At 39.8% G+C, this 23,157-nt stretch overlaps 1 protein-coding gene across 1 annotated transcript; it reads left to right on the forward strand.

The window, feature by feature from the left end:
- The first annotated feature begins 6,448 nt into the window (after nt 1-6,448).
- Nucleotides 6,449-17,635, forward strand: LOC148046243 (vomeronasal type-2 receptor 26-like). Its single transcript, XM_087714606.1, has 4 exons — nt 6,449-6,694; nt 13,994-14,824; nt 16,521-16,748; nt 17,606-17,635. The coding sequence occupies exons 1-4, from the start codon at nt 6,449-6,451 to the stop codon at nt 17,633-17,635; spliced, it is 1,335 nt and encodes a 444-aa protein (XP_087570732.1).
- The last annotated feature ends 5,522 nt before the right edge of the window (nt 17,636-23,157 follow it).

Raw genomic sequence — 23,157 nt, forward strand, 5'->3', positions numbered from 1 at the left:
ACTGATTGGACCATGTGATGGAATTGTGGTGTTGGGGCAGGGTCTTGAACTTTCAACTGGGGAGGAAAACCTGAAAACTTTCAGATTTGGGTTTTCCCAGTTGTTCCAACATGGCTCTTATAATAAATTGGAATTTTGAGGAACCTGTGCCTCAGATTCTTATTTAGTTGAGAATGCTATTTGGAACCCTGACATAGGGTTGAAATTATTAGGAGTTGTTTTTGGCATAAGAAGAAAGCTTTGTCAAATTAGTGCTTTTTATTAAAATTGAAAATATCAGAAATGAAGAGGGTCTTTTTTTTCAAGACTGCAGTTCATGTTTTTATTAAAAGTGGATTGGATTCAAGTTGTTTCAAGAATCAGGATTCAACTTTAGAAAAAAAAGTTTATTCCTATTCACAGTGGGGAAGCATGGTGATGCTTGGAGACGAGTTATGTTTGGGAATTTTTTTTCAGCCAGAGCCAAATAGATAGCATAGTCTATTATTTCTCTCATTCATATCCCTTATTTCAAATTTCCACTATCCTCATCCTTGTTATTTATAATCTAGGGATTCTTTTATGAAATATGGGTTGAACAGAAAATTCTTGGAAGGGTTTCAGCTCAAAATAATTGTAATCTTCATTAATCAGACACTCTTCAGGTTGATTTTGTTAGAGTTTGCAGCAATCCAACAAGCACACAAGTAGAAATAATTCAGCAAGATTCATTTATATAAAAAGCTTCTTTATATACAATACCATACAGCAGAAGCCAGAAACAGAACTCAGAATCCAGAACTCAGAATCAATAATCACAAAAACTATAGAATCACAGAAGCACTCATGTATACAGATCAGTGAATCTAAGCCATGCACAGACTATGAGCCATCTGGCATGGCTCTCAGTTAACAAACAGTTCCCATTGGCTGACTTGTTGCTATGGCAATCCCAGCTCATAATTTCTCTCACACTGACAGTTTTGAAGAGCATTGTGATTTGATTTAATATATAAATAAATATGTCAATGCACAATAAAAAATATATCATAACCTGTAATGTGGGAACATCAATATGCCTGACATTCTTTATATTTTGCTTCCTGAAATAACAAAATATTGTCAATGATAATTAGGTCTTCATTCAGGGAAAATTATTGATCATTTTTGAAAGCTTGGTCATGTACCCATTTTAAACATGGATAGAAGGGATGACACAACATTCCAGACTGACCAGAAAGAACTTGAATTACCCCATTACCATGAACTAAAGCATTGTTTTGCATAATAGTTCTATAGGGACATAATACCAATTCTTGAAGAACAAGAACATTTCTTATCCTGCCCAAACATTTGGTTACTGGCAAGTGGTAAACATAGGTATAATTGGATCTTCAGTCAGTTGCTACTATATTCTGCAGGGCCTTCATGGAACAAACTACTCTGGAGGTGTGATGTTTGTACATTGGGTTGGATCATTTTGGAGACAATTATGGCCAATCATTGATTTTAAAATCTCAGGGTTAAGGCTTACAACAATGACCAAAGGATCTGATGATGTTTAAGTTTTCAAGCAGGCTGCAGATGTTCTAAATTCTGTTGGTCTTTGTGGACTCTGACAAAGTTCAATGTACCTTCAATCTCCTTACTTCAGAAGATGGTGCTGTGTGATATTTTGAAAGTAGAAGACTGGTGGCCAGGAACACCCTCACTTGCCAAGTTGAAGACATCCATATCCAGTACAAATGGCTGCATGAGATCTGAATGTCATATGCAAATGCAGTGTTTTTCTTCAAACGAGCAAAGGGGCATGGTGTGTGTGGGGGGAAGGGGGAGAGAACTAGCATTGAAAGTTTTTACTGGGTCTGGAGTTCATTAAGTTAGTAGATAAGAAGAAAAATGAGCTAAGAGAGCTGGGTGCTTTCTATCTTCATGGCAGCAGAAGCACCAGCTGATAAACTCTCAATATAATCCATCTGCTTCTACAAACCTCATGTATTCATAGAATAAATTTATACATCATCATATTTTCTAATAAATGGTTCCCACGGTATTTGTAAACTCCAAGTCCATGTCAAGAAATGGGTCTCAAAAAGATACTTAAATTGGAATTTGTCAAGTTCCTGAAAATGAAATTTATCTGGATTCGGCTATATGTTTCTTTATATATGAGGAAAATAGAGAAATATAAAGAAATATTAGTAAAAATAAATGAAATGTAATGTAGATCAGCATAATAACCTGATATTTAAGGTTACTTATGATATATAATTTTGAGATTTAAAATATTAAAAATAAATAAAAAATTGGAGACAAGCAAAATTCATAACATGATCAACTTTTATAAGAACTGGGAAGCAGTTTGAAGGTGCTTACGATACTGGCTATCTTGAGCTAAGAGTTATTCAGTTTGGACATAACCCAGGGGTTTTTTTTTGTTTTGTTTTTTGCTCATATTTAAGTAATTGTCGAGTTGGCTCCAAGAGCCCTTTCACAATTACTGGCATTGAGCCAAGTTTTCCCTAATTTTTACCCATTCAGTATATCTATAGTATACTTTCTGCTCAGAAACATAAAAATACAGTTCAAGTTTGGTACTATTAGAAAAACTTCTTTGCAATGAAATCCTAATCTGATAGATACAAAAATTAAAACACAACAACATAACCTACTACTAGATGAAATAGAAAAATGTGGGTTAGATAATATCACTACCAGATAGATTCACATAACTTGCTGACCAACTGGACTCAACATGTAGTCCTCAATGGAACTGCATCGACATGGAGGGAAGTATATAGTGCAGTACCCCAAGGCGCTGTTTTATGCCCAGTACTTATCTTCATCAATGATTTGGATGAGGGGATAGATGGGGAACTCATCAAATTTGCAGACAAAACCAAGCTAGCAGGAATAGCCAAGACTCCAGAAGATAGGCTTAAGATACAGAAGAATCCTGACAGACTTGAACAAAATGAAATTCAATAGTGAAAAAAGTAAGGTTCTATATTTAGGCAAGAAAAAAAAGTGCACAGGTACAGTATAGGTGGTACCTCACTCAGTAGTAATAACTGTGAGGGGGATCCTGGAGTTCTAGTGGACAATCATTTAAATATAAGCCAGCAATGTGCAGCAGCTATCAAAAAAGCCAATATAGTTCTAGACTGCATAAAAAGGGATAAAATCAAGATCATGTGAAGTGTTAATACCACTTTATAATGCCTTGGTAAGGCCACATATTTGAATACTGCATCCAGTTTTGATCATCACAATGTAAAAAAGATGTGAGGCTTTAGAAGGAGTGAACTAGAAAAGAAGAACTAGGGGAGACATGATAGCAAGTTCCCAATATCTCAGGGGCTGCCAAAAAAAAGAGGGAGTCAAGCTATTCTCCAAAGCACCTGAGGGAAGGACAAGAAGCAATGGGTAATCAAAGAGAGAAGAAACCTAGAACTAAGGAGAAATTTCCTGACTGTTAGAACCAGAGGTGGTATTCAGCAGGTTCTGACCAGTTCTGAATAATTGGTAGCAGAAATTTTGAGTGGTTTGGAGAACAGGTAAATACCACCTCTATCTGTCTCCCAAGTCCCAGCTGATTGGGAGGAAATGGGAATTTTGCAGTAATCTTCCCCCGGAGTGGGGTGGGAATGGAGATTTTACAGTATACTTCCCCTGCCACTCCCACCAAGCCGCACCACTCCCACCAAGCCACACCACTCCCACCAAGCCACACCCACAGAACAAATTGTAAAAAAAAAGAATCCCACCACTGGTTAGAACAATTCATCAGTGGAACAACTTTCCTCCAAAAGTGGTGAACATTCCAACACTGGAAGTTTTTAAGAAGATATTGGATAGCCATTTGTCTGAAGTGGTGTAGAGTTTCCTGCATAAGCAGAGGGTTGGACTAGAAGATTTCCAAGGTCCTTTCCAACTCTGTTATACTGTTATTCTGTTACATCTCTTCAATTTAAAAGAAAAAAAAGAAGAACTATGGTCATCTCAATTTATGGTTCCTGTTTTAAGATCCTCTTTGTATGAACATTGCAGTGGTGGGTTCCTGATCCGTACCAGTTGGAATGGGCCTGGTGTCATCCACATGGACATACATAGCACGGACATGCATCTTAGCGCCTCTGCAATGCTCTAGTTGCTCCACAGAGTGGCGCGCAGGCGCTGTATGTGCCATGCCCGTGCATGAAAGCGCAGAAGTCTTAAAAGACAGGTAAAGAGCTCGGGCGGGTGGTTGGGCGGGTGGTTGTGTACCAGAATGGTATCAGGTGCTCTGGGCAGGCTCCAGTATGCCCATACTTGGGCGTACCACCTGCAACCCACCACTGGAACATTGATATTACTTTGCATTTTCCATGATAGTAATAGACAAGTGCCTCATTAAGTAAATGATATTTTTTTCTAAGATCTCACTGCAGTTATCAAAGCAACTGCAAAAGAAAAAATGAATTATTTTCATGTACTTGTACTTGCTAAATTTCTTTATGGTACTAGAGGTAAGGATTTTGACTGGCTTCTGAATAAGGCATGAATAGCTTTTCCATGTTTATCTTTTCACATCTCAAAAAGTTTTCTGACATTATATGGGGTGTTATTGACTCATTCTAACCTTACTATTTCATTAATAATTTGAAGGTTTCAATTTTCTTTTCCTATCAGTGTCAAAAATACTATTATTAAGTTTTCTATTCCTCAAAGTCCTGATTGACAAATTACTGTATTTGAAAGAATTAGACAAGTGTTGATGGATAAACTAATGATTAAAATAATCTAGTCATAGGTAAAATAACCAGTATGTTTTTTCAGAGTCATTTGCATTCTAAGATTCATTACAGAGTGGACGTTATGTGAGGAGAAATTCAGTTCAAGCTTGTCTAGTTTCGGGGATTTTTAAGAATGTTATGGCAATGAAATAAACTTTTCAACAGATTACTATTTATTATGATGATATTGAATCTTCTATTGCTTTTGCCACATATGGCTTGCAAGACTCAACCAATAAAATGCAGCATCCAGGCTCCTATCCCAATTGATCACAAATATTGCCAGTCAGGTGACTTACTCATTGGTGGTATGACTTCCTTTTTTTTCATAACTAGAGATGTGGGAAGTTTTGCAGAAGATCCCCATCATTCTCTTTTGGGTGAATCCCTGTAAGATATTATTTCCTTTTTATAGCTATTAATCTAATTACATTATTCTATCTGTCTGTCTGTCTGTCTGTCTGTCTGTCTGTCTGTCTGTCTGTCTTTCTGTCTGTCTGTCTGTCTGTCTATCTATCTGTCTATCTATCTATCTATCTGAAATTGCATTGAACTATGGGAATAATAAAGTTTGCTTAGAATACAGCATATTTTATCTCAGTAAAGGAGACATTCAGTTCTATTCTAGGAATAATATTTTCATGTGCTGAAAGATTTTTCTGAAGAGTAGGGGACTACAGACACATGAAATCTTGCTTGCAATGTTCTTTCATTGGTAAAATCTTCATTTTACTTTTCATCGGCCACTTCATTATTTTCTTTCCAATTGTTGTATCAAAACAAATATTACCATGGCTATTATTTCACTTCATTGTACCTATTTTATAGATGTTGTTAGGAAAGAAAAAGTCTTTTATTTTTGGTTTAATTGTAATAGAGTTTCTAAAATTCAAAAAGTCTTGAATTATGTAATAAAATAACAGATAAAACTGCAATATGATTTTATATATGATTCTATAAAATTAATTGTTACTTAGGTTTAGGTTTAGGTTTATTAGATTTATATGCCGCCCTTCTCCCAAGGACTCAGGGCGGCGTACAACATTAAAAGAAACACATAATACAAAAGTTAAAAATTTTGAATAGAATATCCCAAACCCAATTAAAATTGACAATGACATTTTTTTTAAAAAAAATGAATTAAAATTAACAGTGCTCAATAATTTATTTTGTTTTGTTCAGGCCAGGTTGGCTTGTGGTATTCTATACTTATTCTGTTGAAGATTGACTAAATTCTAAATGTAGATCATTTTTGCAGTCACTTGAATTAAACTGAAACCACTTCTATGTAAGAAAAATAGATTTTCACGGGTGTAGGTATGCTGGTCTTGTTGTATTCGGGTCTTTTTCTGTGTAAGATTGAGATTGTCTTGGCAATGTTTTGGCAAGGTCTCACTTGCTATCCTCAGGCTGGTGTTTTTGGCAAGACAATCTCAATCTTACATAGGAAAAGACCTGAATACAACAAGACCAGCATATATGCTGGGTAATAGTATATAAATATATATATAAATCAGTTAACATGAAACAGTGAGTATCTTTTAAATCAGGTGACTTGAAATAGCAATTATTAGTTTGTTAAAAAAATTCATGGAGTTAGTTCCATTGTCCTTTATAGATGCAGAATTCCATTTGATACAGCATCTAATTCTTGTTTCAGAGTTCTGACTAAATATTATCAGCATATTCTGACCATGATATTTGCTATACAGAAGATCAATGAAGACCGCCAGCTCTTACCTAATATCACCTTGGGTTTCAGAATCTATGATAGGTATGCTGACTATCATGCCAAATTGGAACTTTTCTCTAGTCAGAACAATTTTCTTCCAAATTACAAGTGTGGCATCCTGAACAAACTCATATCAGTTGTTGGAACTGTTGATCCAGGAATCGCTAGTGATATGGCAGATATATTAGAGACTTACAAAGTTCCACAGGTAAGATGGATGGTTTTGTCTTTCCAGGCGTAATGTGTTGCAAAACTTCAAAATATAATGTAAGTTTCTTTTTTTCCTCCAATAATCATATTTAAGAAAGAACATTTAGTACAGCATAAAGGTAAAAAAAAAAAAAACAATTTGCAAAATTTGTTATTACTATTATTGAGTTTGAAAGATTAATCTTAATGATCATTGGAACTTTGGATTCCCGTAGTCTTCTTGTGTAAATTGTTTATGTGATGGGGGATATAATCTTTCTACTTTTTATTTATTTATATTTTATTAATATATTCTGCCTTTTAGGTGTTTAAAGAGGGATAAATAAGGGTTTTTCCTCTTACATATAGTCTTGACTTACCAAACACACATGGAAATCTATCACTAAGCACTGTGATCACTAACATCACATGACTATATTTTATTTACAACATCACCTCTGCTTCTGTTCTTAAGCAAATTATCATGACTTTTAAGTGAGACATTATGTTACCATGATTTCACTTCTATGCTTCATTAATTTTACTTGTTGGAAGCAGGTTGTGAAGCCCATAAAATGGTGGTCCATGACCTTGGGTTGCAGCAATGATACACTAAAAGTACACAAATTGTGAAGCACCCAATAGGTATCATATGACAAATGTGCTGGCTGCATTTTTCAGAAGTGTAAACATTGGTTGCAAAGTTGTTTTATTTTCAGAAATTATGACCTCACAAATAGTCACTAAATAAAAAGTTGGTAAAAAGAACCTCCTGAATATTTCTACCAGATATATATTTCTAAGACTAGCAGATAGATTGGGATAAGGAACTGAGATTGACACAATTACTTTCACTTAGTGATTGAAAGATATTAAACCAATACGTCTTGGTGAATCACATATTTTAGTAGAAAAAAAAGATATACTTGAATTTGGGGGCCATGCTAAATCATTGTAACAGATGCAATGTGAGCCAAATCAGAAGCTGCATTACCAGTTAGAGTAAAGTAGAAATTCCTCCCTGTTCGCAATAAGTCCTCCTGGATGTTTTGTCACTTTCCTCCAATATCTCATCTTAACATGAGCAGAAATAGATGCTTGAAGAGGAATTGACAGAATTACCATTTGAGATGCAGAGCCAAAGCTAGTTAATTTAATATTCTAAACCAAGAAGTGCATAAGCAATAGCAGCATAGAAGTCTACAATAGGGTAAAACAATATTTAAATTTAAAAGATTTTTGAAGGCAGGTGGGAAAATATTTAAAATGCACAATGAAGTAATTAAGATAGCATGGTATGTATGTATATACTTTATTTGTATATTTTATATATTTATTAATTTTATATGCCACTTGTCTTGTTATCTAAACCAATTCTGGGCAGCTTACAATATAGTAAAAATAAAAATATAAAACCAGTCATAAATATAAAAACAGTTTAATTTTGCAAAATATTAAATACAGATTAAAAAGCCATGGGCTCAGAGTTGAGCAGAGTTCTTTGTCACTAACCCTATGGCCTTCTCTATCTGGGTGCCACACCTATCAACAGAGCTAGTTTTAAGGCCCTACCTGAAGGCCAGAAGGGGTGGTGGTGTTTCTAATCTCAGACAGATGTTTTATAGGGTGAGAGTCATGGCAAAACGGCTCTTATCCTTGATCCCACCAGTTGCAATTCCTTGGGTTCCACAGCAAGCCTCTTCTGCCAGTACAAGTGGGGCAAATATGTTCCTAAGCTCTCTTGGATCCATAATTCCATATAGGCATTAAAGATGATAATCAACACCCTAAATTGGATCCAGAAGCAAATCAGTAGCCAGTTTAGACTGTGCAATACATGTGACATTATTATATATGCTTCTAAAATTGTCCATGCAGTTTCATTCTGGATCAATTATAGCTTCCAACTATTATTCGTGGGTAGAGCATGTTGCAATAATCCAAATGGGACATGACTGGGGCAGAAGTGACTGACTACAGAGCATCATGATCCAGAAAGAGGCACAACTGGTGCACAACATGAAATTGCACAAATGGTCTCATAATCATGATTGCCTAAGGTGACCAGATGTCCCGCTTTTGGCGGGACAGTCACGATTTTTAATAATTTGTCCCGCATCCCATGTCTTTTTTAAAAAGCCCCAATATTTGTAGAAAGGATGCCCCGGCCCTTTTTTGGCTCCACCACGTGGTTTCCTCTTGCAAACATTTTCACTCATTTTTCCAGGTCTATCTTTGTCTATAGACTAGTGGCTGTGCTCCGGGAGGGTGGCCTGTGGGGCTGGAGGCTGCGTGGTGGCTGCGCGCTGCCGAGCACTAGCAGGAGTCCTGGGGCAGGTTGGCCGAGCGGTCTCGCACGCAGCTCACCTCGCCGCCCGATGGAGGCTGCCTGGCTGCTTTCCCTCAATCCTCACATTTTTCCTCCCCTTCCTCCTCCTCCTCACTGTGATCTGGATGCCTGATGCACCTTCCTTTCCTCCTCATTCAGCCCTTTTGCGCGGAGCCGCAAGATTATGAGCAATGCAGGGTTACTATGCTAAGAGTACCCGGTCCCAGCTGGGGAACTGCTGCTGCTGCTGCCGCTGCTGCAGGGACCCAGCGGCACCCGATCCCTGCAGCAGTGGCTGGCTCTGCTCCTGGCCGCGGGCCCCTGCCATGTCTAGCGCGTCTTCATCAGTAAATGGATTGCCCGCCTGGCTCGCTGCTGCTGCCCCTCCATGGCCAGGTCATCCCAAGCGTGCATGACCCGGAGCTCCCCGCACCTAGCTGTGTTGCGCATGCGCGCGGGCATTCAAGGAATCCGGCATTTTTTTAAAGGTTCCAGATCCTCTGCAAACACCCTACTGCATCCCAGCTGTCTCCAATGCAAGGGTAGTGAAGGGCAGCCAACAAGTGGCATGGGAGCTAGGAGCAGCCAAAGCCCCAGCATCCGCCCCACTTCTAATCTCCATCTGCCCGATGGAGGCTGCCCAGCTGCTGGCGCTTCTGCGCCTCTGCTCCACCGCCGGAGATGCCACCACCACCCCCTCACCGTCTCTTACCACCCGGACGCCCACTGCCCAGGAGCCGCCCGAAGCCTTCCTGTCCACCACCGGCTGCACCACGGCTGACTTGCCCCGGGTGGGCTGGAAGTTTTACAGAACCCCGGATCAGGAGGCATGGAACAAGACAGTATTTCGCAGCCAACAGTGAGTGGGGTGGGTGGGTGGAGGGCAACGCACAGGACAATCAGCATTGGATGCCCCCTCCCCTCCCCAGATTCAGAAACACAATCCAGACAGATGTTTCCTTGATGAATCCAGAACGAAGAGTCCCGGAGGAAAAAATCCTTTTAAAAAAGGTGTTTGGTGGGGGGTGGGGACAGGCAGGTGAGAAAGACGGCGGCACTTTTGAAAAACCGAATGCCCATTGTCACACCGGTTTCCCTTGAACAGCACTATTTCCAAAAGTGTAAATTATTCTGGCTCAGGCTGAGCACGAAGACCTCCCCCCACTGCCCCCTCCCCACAATTAAAGACACCCCCCAGAGCCTCGTCCGTGTTGGCTGCCCTTCGCTGCCCTTGCATTGGAGATGGCCAGGATGCAGTAGGGCATTTGCAGAGGATCTGGAACCTTTTAAAAAAAGCCGGATTCCTTGAATGCCCGTGCGTGTGCGCAACGCAGCTAGGCGCAGGGAGCTCCGGGTCATGCACGCTTGGGATGATCCGGCCATGGAGGCCAGGGAATCCTGAGGACTGAAGCGCAAGAGTACTCGAGAAGGACTAGGGTCTTGCAAAGTCCTCTAAGGAAAACGGAACCAAGAGGAACAGTGGAAGCCTCTAAACTGCTCAGCTAACTATAATCCTGCTTTTTTTTGGTGGGGGGAAGTGGTGAGTAAATGCGTGAGTTTGCAATGCCAAGATCAGACTGGCTTTTTGTTCCAATTCCTGAGTCCCCAGCTGTTAGTGACGGAGGAGGAGGAAGGAAGGGGTTGCATTTTGTGAGGCAGACAGCTCATTCCTAGATTGGGATCCCCATCTCCCCCTCCCCTTCTGTGTAAGATATCAGCAGCCCCCAGGCTGTGAGCTCCTCCCACTATGAACAACTTTTGCTTTTGCTGCCAATGCAAGCGAACTCCTTGGCCTTTTTGTTATATTCATTTCCCTTGTAATGCAGGGGTCAGCACAGCTGGCAACTCTCCTGCAGCACCTCTGCTGGCGAGGAAGAGTGTATCAGCACTGAACAACGTCCCCCTCATCCCAGAGTCCAGAAAAACTATTGCCCTCCCGGGAGGTGGCGCACTTCCTCTACCTGCTCACGTCGCTAAGCCAAAAGGTTCTTTCTTACTGGCCAGAAGGTTCGATCCTGTTGCCTCATTCCTTCAAGTGAGGTGTCTCAAGGAGGGAAAACAGGATGCCGCTACTTTCATTTTTGGGGAGGTGGAGCGGGGAGCCTTCCGGGGAATCTCAAGGGCTGAGTCCTAACAAGGATAACGGGCGAGGAGGCTTCGGGGACTCTTTTCCTATAAGCACAGTGAGTTGAGGGCTTGTTCGCGCGGGGCATCTTCTCTGCGCTTAGTTTAATCCTCTCCCAACCCCAGCTCAGGAATTTGGGGTTTTCTTCAGGAGAACCACCTGCTGGATAGGCTTGAACGTGGGAACAAGGAGCTGATGGTCTGGGACTGATAATCATGATTTCTGAGAATCCTTCCTGGTGAACTTCCTGGGCTCCCATGGCGATTAGGCTGGTATCAATTTTAAGGGGTTTTGGACAGAGCATCCTCATGTGGCGAATATTGGAGAGGAGTTTCTGATGTATCTCAGCAAACCAGCTAACAATGAGTGAAAGATTATTAGAATGCTAATGTGTCCGTTTCTCCCCCACATCCTTTTGGGGCTAAATTTTTGCAAGGCAAGAAGAACACAGTTTTGCTGAGCTCCCCAAGTCCCAGTGTAAGTGAAAAAGGTGGAGAGAATGTCCCTTATCCCCCACCCCCATTTATATAAAAGTTTCAAAAAACAATCATCAAAAGCTGCTGTCTCAGCTAAGCCATAAGGAACAACAAAGAAAAATTTTCCCCTCTTTGCCAGCGAAAGTGGGATTAAATGACTTTTGGTATATACCTCTCGGCAGAAGTATTTGATTAATGCGGTTGATATCATGAATGATAACTGTGTGAATGGGTGTTCTGAGACTGAATAACATGTAAACAGTATAATCTACCAGTGTATAAACAGAAACATTCTTTGTAATTGAGATTATTTTGACATGGAAACTGCTTTGGTGGTTTGTGTGGGATCAAAGCTAGTTTAGCAAGGGCTTCGGGAGGGATTTTAATTTTTTTCTTGCTATTTAAAAGCAATCCTTTTTAATTTTTTTGGGTTGGAGACTTAAACCTCCATTTACTGATGCTAAGTCAACAAACTTTGGTTGGTCTTGAAAAATGAGCAGAACCAGACCTAGAAAAGACTAGGAGCAAAATCCCAGGATTACAGGGTAGATTGGAAGCTGGGCAGTGATTTGGAGGGGGGAGATGGTGGCAAGAAGAAGAAAAAGACAATTGGCAAATTACTTCTAGAAGCCATTACTTCTACTTAGAAAACTAGTGAACATGTCCATAATGTTATCAGAAGACAATTTGAAGGATAGGATTTTTTTAAATCTTTTTTTAAATTTTTAATCAAGACACCCCCCCCCCCGGTCAATGGTGTCCCTCTTTACCAATGTTAAAATCTGGTCGCCTTATGATTGCCCCCTGCTCTTTGACTCAAGGATGCTAAGAACAAGCTTGCAAACGGATCTAAGTGTAAAACAGAAAGCATATATAGTGGTTCTGTAGCAGAGTTTGCTTTAAAGATGGAAAATAGGAATAAAAAGTTACGTGAAATAAGAAACATGTGAATGCTTGTGTGCAAGAAAAAGGACAATTTAAAAGCAGATTGCAGTATCTGAAAAACTAGAATGGAAAAAAAACCAGACTAAACAAAAAGATTGGACATCAATTAAGAGAGTCATGAGATATCTCAAACAAACAAAGGACTTGAGTTTGAAGCTATCTGCAATTGGTGATTTGAACCTTGTAGAATATGTGGACTCTGATTGGGCAAGTGACCCAAGTACTCGTAACTCCACAAGTGGTTACTTGTTCAAATTAGGAAGCAGTCCTAATTTGGTCCAGCAAGAAGCAGACCTTGTAGATTTTTCTTGTACACAGGCAAAAAATACATTGCTGACAATTATGCCAATCACAATGCTGATGTTATGTCAATTATTTGAAGATCTTGGAGAGCCAATGTCCCAACCTACACTCTTAAATGAGGACAATCTAGGATATATCAAGGTTTTTTTCCAGACGGCATTAAATAATCTGGTTGAATAAAATGTAATTGTGCTTACATATTGTAAAACTAATAAAATTGATTGCAAATACTTTGACAAAACCACTTCTAAGGAACAGATTTATAGAACTGAGATCTGAAATGGGACTAATATAAGGAGTAGTTGTTGAGTGGGAGTGCTGGCATTCATTTTTTGAATATATTTTTATGCAACAATTACAGTAGTATTTAGCCAGCAGATGATGGTGTCTACAGTTTAGATCTATGATATATACTCTATGCTCTTTTGTTCTAAGTAGTGTTTCCTGTTTCCTGTTATGGTAATACAGTTGAACATAAAGTGCATGGTGACTGTGTTTTTTGTTTGCTCTGAGGTGCTTTATACAAATAAAATTTCTAATAACAAGAAATGGCAAACCTTGGTAGTTGATTCAGGATGAACTATAACTTTTGGGATGACTTCAAATAGATAAGATGTCATGATAAACTTCCTATGAGTGGATTACAATAGCAATTTGTTAACAGAGAGTTTTAAAACTTTAATTTTGCTCTGTTTTAATATTCTTCTTTTTCCTACTAACTACTTTGTCACTAATATAATACATAGAACGCAGGTCAATAATTTGCAACTAGATTTAGTAGTTTAAAATTTGGGAAAGATCTGTTTCACAAGGGATGGAAATTAATTTTGTACTAATGTATTAATAAGCATTCACCTAGGGGGTATAATCTGTGTACATGTGTTGGTCCTTTTTTAAGACACCTTTTTCCTTTTTAATGTTTTAATTGTTTCTTCTTTTTCTTTTCTTTGGGATTTTTGGGGAGTTTTGTATTTTAATTTTGTCATGAATAAAATAAATATACATATATTAGAAACAAATTAAGTGGAAGCATATGCTGAAATATTTTGGATGAGATGATACACATTTTCCTTTTTGGATCATACATTTCTCCTTGCTGTTTTTTTCTATTTACCCATATAATTCTGTTTATTTCCATAGTTCCCAACTGGCTCCTCACTATATGAAAGTCATTTCTACTACCCCATGGTTCCAGATGAAGACCTATATTACAGTGGCATTATTCGACTACTCTTGCACTTCAGGTGGACTTGGGTTGGGGTACTTACAAAAGGACTTGGAGGAAAAACATTTGAGCACCTGATCTTCTCAATGTTTCCTCTCCATGGTATCTGCATTGCCTACTTTGAAAAATTCAGACCATTTTATATCAATAACTTTTATGATAATCTGAAATGGCTTGTTGAAATGTTTCACCTTCTTGTTAACAGCAAAGCAAAAGTTATTATCATCAGAGATAATAATCTTTTAAATGTAAGATGGTTGTTACGCCTACCTGAAATGGAAATAGTTTCTATAAACCTGAAAGGTAAGGTGTGGATCGTGGCTTCCCAAATGGGTCTTGCTTCGTTCTTTTATCAGAAAAGCTGGGATATCCAAGACCTACATGGTGCTTTGAACTTTGCAGCTCACTCAAGTGAAATTCCAGGATTTCAACACTTTCTCAAGACAAGAAACCATTTCTCCTCAAAAGAGGATGGTTTCATCAAAAATGTGTGGGAGCAAGCATTTGGCTGTGTGTTTCCAAATCTATCTGAGGCTGAGGAATCAGAGGATGTCTGTACAGGGAGGGAGAAACTGGAGAGCCTTCCTGGGGCCTTTTTTGAAATGAGGATGACCAGTCATAGTTACAGTATATACAATGCATTGTATGCTGTGGCACATGCTTTACATGCTGTGATGTTTGGCCAACAACACAGGCAAAAACTGAATAGCAGAAAACTAATTCTTCAGGATCTTCAGCCATGGCAGGTAATTTGATGAATAATCAATTTAGTTGGAAATGGGATATGACTTGAACTGTCTCCCCAGGATCTCACAGTCTTCTGATCATAAACAGCAGTCAGAATTAGATGGGAAATTATTAAAAATTTCCAGGTTTTTTAAAATCCTTTTCTCATCTTCTATACGATTTGCATAATCTCTATGAATCTTTTTATGTTTTCTGGCTCACTTACTCTCTAGTTATATTCTTTAGATAATTAGGATACATGCTTTATATTCTCTCCCCCCTCCCCACATCCAATACACAAATACACAGACACACACTATTTCATATAATAAGCTTTATTCCTTTCAAGGTGACAACAGCTGGTTACTTAAATTAAGTTCTAAGTTATGCATTTCAGTCAATAGGCATATAAATTGAAAATAGTAAATACAATATATACATTTTAATCTGTATAGAAGGGTGGAAAAGTAGAAATTTCTATTTGGTCTTTCAAGCTGAAAATACTTCTGAGACCACAAAGTGCTACCTTTCTAAACAAAGAAAAAACTATGAATGCAGAGTAGGATTCAATCACCATGGACACTACAAATGATAGAGCAGCAGGAATTATTGCCTTGCGGTAAAGGATTCATACTTCATTCATCTATGTAATTTAGATCAATCCAAGCATATTTGGATCCCTTCCCTACTGTAGGAACAAAGGGACATACTTTTAAATAGTTTTTTTTAAAGAAGTCTTGAAATGAGACCATAATTAGCATGTACATGAATACAAAGAAAGAAAATCAGAAAATAGATTGTGTGTGTGTGTGTGTGTGTGTGTGTGTAAAAGACACAGGTAAAGTGCAGTAATTAATAATCTTTCTATTTTTCAATCTCAATGATAACAAAAGAACAGCCACTCGCTCATAATAAATCAGCAGGATTTTGCAGAATCTATGTTCTTTTATGTTCTCTCAATTTGATTTAAACTGCTCCAGTCTACTTTTGTCTTCCTTCATTCCTCCTTTTAATCATCCATATATCCCACAAAGATTCAATCTGAATTAAAGGTTCATTTTGAATTTAGAAAAAATATGTTTATAACACACTTTCCATTCTCCATCATGGCATCTTATAGCAGCAATAAAAATGAATGCAATTGTATGGATTTCTTTAGTTAACAATGTATCAAATGCATCAATGGCAGACTTTTTAGCATTAAAGAAAGATAATTTTCTTTTGAAAAGGCAGTTCAATCTGTTTATATGATACTATTAAAGAAAGATAATTATTTCATTTTGAAAAGTCAGTTCAGTTTGCTTATGCTATTCCTTTCAGTAGATAATTTATATTAAATTTTATTATATATTAAAAGGATATGGTACTTTCTAATTAGTTTCTCTAATAAAAGCAGATGACAAGGCAAGCAAATGTAAGGCAAGCTCAGTTATATTTATTTATTACATGACATTTCCTCAATAAATTATATCTTTACATATTAACATTTATATCATTTCTGGGGGCTGGATTATTGTTAATTTTTGAAAATTAGTAGACTATAAACAAAAGATTTCGGATCAAGGGTCATAGGCAATCACCCTTGAGAGGAATGCTAGCAGCTTTGAGTAAGGACAATCTGCCACATATTTAAATGGTTCAACTAAAAAGATTAACGTGGTATCACATAGTTTTATATATTAAACATGCTTTTTTTTCTTGCTTTTTCATATTCAGCTTCATTTCTTTTTGAAAAAAGGCTCATTTAACAACACTGTTGGAGATGAAATTTCCTTTGACAAGAATAGAGAACTGATTACAGGACTGGATATGGAGAACTGGGTCATATTCCCTAACCAGTCTTTGTATCGAGTGAAAGTTGGGAAGCTGGATCCCTGGGCTGCTGAAGACCAAATGTTCACCATTAATGAACAAGCCATCAACTGGCCTAGCACTTTCAATCAAGTAAGTTTTGAATGTAGTTGATTTGATTGAATTATTGGGATGGTATCCAAAGATTAACTCAATATCATTTAATATACAAATAATGGAAATAAATTCCAGCAAGGTAAGAATTCAAACTTTCTGAAAATCAGGGGTCTCTAATCAATTACTTAAATTAGTATTGTTTTTCCAAGGGTATGTTGCTGTCAAGCTTTAAAAGACAGGGATGATATTCAATGTATTTACACCAGTATTACTGTAAAAGTTCAAGGTAATTCAGAAGAGTGATTAAAGTGCAAGACTATCATATAATCTGTCTGTATGTCTGTCTGTCTGTCTGTCTCTATCTATTTGTCTGTCTGTCTGTCTGTCTGTGATCTCTCTCTCTCTCTCTCTCTCTCTCTCTCCCTCCCTCCCTCCCTCCCTCTGAAAAAAACAAATTATTACACTAGCTTTCCTCATTTCTACAGTAGTGGTCAACCATAATTTTTCAACTTTTCTCTCAAATACATGATTAAGTTCTTACATTTTCCTTCTTTCATTTACTGGGCAGACCTTACCTACTTCCATGTGTACTGAGAGCTGCCTTCCTGGTTATTTTAAGAAAAAACAAGAGGCGAAGCCATTTTGCTGCTATGATTGCCTTCGATGCCCCAAAGAAAAAATGTCAAGTCAGAAAGGTAAGAGACATTATTAATCGATGGTTCTGCAGCACAACTCAAGAAAATCCATGAATATATAAGTACAGAAGCTGGATTATATTATATATATATTATAGATAATTCAGGTCATTTTTGTTTAGTGACCAATGATTAAGTGAAGCAGATATTAAGCAAAATCATAAGAGTGCTTTATTTCATCTTTCCTTTTCTCTGCAGATTTTTAAAGGTCTTAAATGTGATAAATGATCACAAAGGTACTTTTTCATAACTGCAAACAATTGTTCAATAAGGCAGTCACTAAACAAAAACTACCTTGCAAGTGCTTGCATTCTCTTGCTTTTTGGAATACTCATCCTAGAGCTTGGCTAACTAGCGAGAAGAAAATTGATGTATTTATATACATTAGAGATGAAGTGATTGAAGGAGAATTGCAGGCACACCATGGAGAACATTTTGAGAAGAGGACACTAGTACTGTCTGTTTGACTCGTGCACTGACAACTGTGACCAATGAGTCACAAAGAAAGCAATAGTCTTTAATATGAAATTGGTTAGAGTCATGTTGCCCCTGAGGACGTGGGCAAGGCCATGAGAGCTGTAAGTGCCTCCACATGTGTACTGGACCCGTGCCCCTCCTGGCTGGTTGTTAACGGCAGGGAGGTGACACGGGGCTGGATCCAGGCGGTTGTCACCGCCTCCCTTCAGGAGGGGGTCTTTCCCCCCGCTCTTAAGGCAGCAGTGGTGAGACCCCTCCTGAAGAAACCATCTTTGGATCCAGCCGTTCTAAACAACTACCGTCCAGTCTCCAACCTCCCCTTTGTGGGGAAGGTTGTTGAGAAGGTGGTGGCCTTTCAGCTCCAGTGGTCCTTGGAGGAAGCTAGTTATCTTGACCCATTCCAGTCTGGCTTCAGGCCTGGCTACAGCACAGAAACCACTTTGGTCGCATTGACCGATGACCTTTGGAGAGCCAGGGATGGAGGCCATGCCTCCATCCTGGTACTCCTTGACCTTTCAGCGGCTTTCGATACCATCGACCATGATAACCTTCTACGATGACTGCGGGAGGTGGGGGTGGGAGGCACTGTTTTACAGTGGTTCTCCTCTTACCTCTCGGACAGGTCGCGGTCGGTGTTAGTCGGAGGGCAGAGATCGACCCCTAGGCCCCTAACATATGGGGTGCCGCAGGGTTCGGTCCTGTCCCCCCTACTTTTTAATATCTACATGAAACCGCTGGGTGAGATCATTCGGCGGCACGGGATAAAATACCACCAGTATGCGGATGATACACAGTTGTATCTGTCCGCCCCATGCCCACTCAATGAAGCGGTGGACATGATGAACCAGGGCCTTGAGGCTGTTAGAGACTGGATGAGGGTTAACAAGCTTGTGCTCAATCCAGATAAGACCGAGTGGCTGTTGTGCTTCCCTCCCACTAATTTGGCAAGTGTTCCATCTCTCAGGCTGGGGGGTCAAATACTACGCCCCTCAGAGAGGGTCCACAACTTGGGAGTCCTCCTGGACCCACAGCTGACTTTTGAACACCATTTGTCAGCTGTGACCAGGGGGGCATTTGCCCAGGTTTGCCTGGTGCACCAGTTGCGCCCCTACCTGAACCAGGAGGCTCTCACAACAGTCACTCGTGCCCTTGTGACCTCCAGGCTGGAGTACTGCAATGTGCTCTACATGGGGCTGCCCTTGAAAAGTATTCGGCGACTTCAGCTAGTCCAGAATGCAGCCGCGTGAGCGATCGTGGGTGCACCTCGTTTCACCCACATAACACCTATCCTCCGCGAGCTGCACTGGCTACCTGTCGATCTCCGGGTACGCTTCAAGGTGCTACTTGTCACCTACAAAGCCCTTCATGGTAGTGGATCTGGGTACTTGAGAGACCGCCTACTGCCAATTACCTCCACTTGACCAATTAGATCCCATAGATTAGGCCTCCTCCAAGTTCCATCTGCCGGTCAATGTCGACTGGCAACCACGCGGAGGAGAGCCTTCTCAGTGGCAGCTCCGACCCTATGGAACGATCTCCCCATGGAGATTCGTACCCTCACCACCTTCCAGACCTTCTGCACAGCCCTTAAAACCTGGCTGTCCCGTCAGGCCTGGGGTTAAAGACCGTAACCCACCCGAATTGTATGAATGTTGTGCTTTTAATGATGTACTGTCTTATGTGTTAATCTGTTTGTCCTCCCTTCCTTCCGAATTGTGAGCCGCCCTGAGTCCCCTCAGGGAAAAGTGCGGCATATAAATAAACTACTCATACTCATACTCATACTCATGTTAGTGTCTGGCAGCTAACTATGCAAGAATGGGGTTCCAATAAATTAATCCAGGCAATCACTCTACTTTCCAATGGAGGAAAGGGAAAAATGGATCAAGTACAGGGTAATATATACTGAATGCTGCAAAGACATGCAAACCCATAACTGAGAGAAAATGATGTAAAAGTTGTAGATATGGGCCTTTATCACAAAGTTACTTATTGTCTTCATTATAAACATGAATCATTACTGGTTGAGGCAATTGCTAAATGAGGATTACCTGTAAAGGATTCAATTTCTCTTATTTTGGGACTGTACTGTACATTTGATCTTAACAATGTATCATCTTAACTTGCACAAAATCTGTTCCTTTTGATTCAAAAAACATCAGGATTTTTGCTTGAAAGGAGAACAGGAAACATCTTTCCTTCAGAAATGTGAATATTAAATCTAAATCATCTGATAAAAGAGAATCCCAAAACATTTATTTTATTGATATTATTTTGAATAATGCTTTTTAAGAAAAACTTACTATCAATGTAGAAATAAAACCAGAGAAATAAATAGACACAGTCCAAGTGATGTAATGAATTCATGAGTAATTAATATTCTTTCCCTTAGCAGAGAAATCTTATGTTCTCCTGTGTTCCCTTAGGTACAAAATATAAGAGTAGAAAGTCTAGGAAGTCAGAGCAAGTACTGCTTTCAGAAAAAAAAACATGTAAATGATACTAAGTACAGTATAAGCAAATATTTATAAATTTATATATTTTAATTCTAGACATGGATGACTGTTTGAAATGCCCAGAAGATCAATATCCAAATAAGAACCAAACTTCATGTATTATTAAGAAAATAACTTTCTTGTCCTATGAAGAACCAATGGGAACAAGCATGGTTATTTTGGTACTTTTCTTTTCTCTCTGCACAATTGTGGTACTCAGAACATTTTTGAAGTATCACCACACTCCCATTGTCAAGGCCAATAACAGAAATCTCACCTACCTTCTACTGATATCCCTCCTTTTCTGCTTTCTTTGCTCACTGCAGTTCCTTGTTGCACCAGGTAATATGATATGTTTCCTGCGACAAATTAGCTTTGGCATCATCTTCTCAATGGCAGTGTCTTCTGTGCTGGCAAAAACCATCATTGTGGTTCTGGCTTTCATGGCCACCAAGCCAGGATCAAAGATGCGGAACTGGGTGGGAAGAAGACTGGCCACCTCCATCGTTCTTTCTGGTTCCTTTATTCAAATAGGTATCTGTATGGTGTGGCTGTTCACATTTCCTCCTTTTCCTGAAATGGACACCCAGTCAGAAAAAGAGGAAATAATACTACAGTGCAATGAAGGCTCAGATATTATGTTCTACTGTGTCCTGGGATACATGGGCTTCCTGGCAGTTGCTAGTTTCACAGTAGCTTTTTTCTCCAGAAATCTCCCCAGCAGTTTCAATGAAGCCAAATGTCTCACATTTAGCATGCTGATCTTCTGCAGTGTGTGGCTCTCCTTTGTTCCATCTTACCTGAGCACTAAAGGCAAATATATGGTGGCTGTGGAGGTTTTTTCCATTTTGGCTTCTAGTGCTGGATTGCTGGCCTGTATTTATTTCCCCAAATGCTATATAATCATTATTAGGCCAGAACTAAACAACAAGGAACAGTTAATAAAGAGAAAATATTAATAATATAAACTAAAAATTCTATTTCCAAATTTTGCTCTTTTAGTATCCAATGGGAACATGGCTGTTAGAAAACATCTGTATGGATATATATACATATAGTGCTTTGTCATTGTACAGACAATTATTGCCACTTGTTAAGGTTAAAATCCAATTGGGCTAAGGCTAAGAATAATCAGCACAGAATCTCATGATGGTTCAGTTTTAAAGCAATGAAGAATTGGACAAGGGATTATGGCACATGACCCTGCCCATTTCACTCCAAGTTTTCTAGGCTGGCTGATCAATCATAGACATTTTTTCATGGCTGGTCCTCCACCAATGATACACCAGTACCCCTGCTAATCTGTTGTTTCTCTGAGGCTCCATAATTGTAGCAAATGCATCACAACCACAGCCAATTCTCCCTGTGTGATGATTAAATGCACTTTTAGTGATTCTGGTTTCTGGTGAGCTTTTGGTGCATGCCCAATGTCAAGAGCTTAGGGGATATTAGTAGCAGCAGTGCTAGAAAACTTTAGAAGTATGGGAGGGGGAAATCATGGTATCATTTTCACCAGTATCATTTGGATTGCAAGGAGATGACAGGCATGGCTTTGCCAGCAGCATTTGGATGGTGAAGGGGGGGAGGCACAGCTTGGCCAGAACTATTTGGATGGCGGCGGGGGGGGGGGGGAGACATAGATCTAACAAATGAGAGGGTGGTGTGGCATTTGGGGGTGGGATTCAGCCAGTTCAGACCGGTTTGGTTGAACTGGTTGTTACTGTTTTGAACAGTTTGGAGAACCGCGAAATTGCACCACTGTTTGGCCCTGACTCTTCCTACCCCCCTTCCTACCCACCATTTCCTACCTTGCCCAGTCACTCCTCATCTCACCCATTTGCCCGCCATTACTAACCTGACTTCACCCACCATTGTTGTCTGCCATGACCCACAGCCCTGATCTCCCTCAGTGAGTGAACCTGAAAGCAAGCCCTGGTCAAGTCAACTTCCAGGCTGGCTTAGATTGCCATAAGCCCCAGTCAAGTGCTGACTCCTGGGCCGGCCTAGACTGCCATCGTTGCAAGTCCCAACTAAGTGCTGCCCTGTGGCAAACCCCAGTTGAGTCGATTCCTGGCCCGGCCTACCTGCCACTGCCCTGGTTGAATGCAAACTCTCGGACAAGCATAGGCCTCCAGCACTGTAATTCCCCCCATCCCCAGGCTTGCCTGGCTAGCTTCATCACCAACACCATGGCTTCATCACTTGCAACCTAGCCAGCTAGCTTCTCCCCACTGTCCCTGGCCTCCATCACCATTTTCTGTGCTTCTTGGAGTTTCCTGTCAATTCCCGCACTGTCCGGGAGGCAGGCCATTCATGCCCGGTGCTTCCCGGTGCTTCCCACCCCTTCACAGAGCTTTCCACTGTTCCCAGCACTTATTGCACTTACCAGAGCTTGCCATGTTTCCTGGAGCTGCCTATATCTTCTGTGGGAACCAAGGTCATCATAACAGGTGGCTGGTGAAGGAGCAGGGGAGCCTGCCAGCTGTATCCATTGGACAATGTAACTGGCAACCCCTGGGAGGGAGGGAGTTTTACTCTTAATTAGGTGAAAACTGTGGGAATCTTTAGAGTTGATTTTCACCGACTGTGCCAATATGATATATACAATAAACATGTTCTTTGAGGAATTTCCCTGTCTCGGAGTTCTGAGTGCATTACTCAGAATGAACACATGGGTTTTGTTACAGCATTATAGTTCAGGCTATCTGTTGATTTAATGTTCTTATTTTGTGCCTATTTGTGCACTATCAAAGATCTACTGGAGATAGGCATCTAATA

The sequence above is a fragment of the Thamnophis sirtalis genome, unplaced genomic scaffold, assembly GCF_051295495.1.
Source record: "Thamnophis sirtalis isolate CommonGarterSnake01/CBP01778 unplaced genomic scaffold, rThaSir2_p1.2 scaffold_4, whole genome shotgun sequence".
Classification (NCBI taxonomy): Eukaryota; Metazoa; Chordata; class Lepidosauria; order Squamata; family Natricidae; genus Thamnophis; species Thamnophis sirtalis.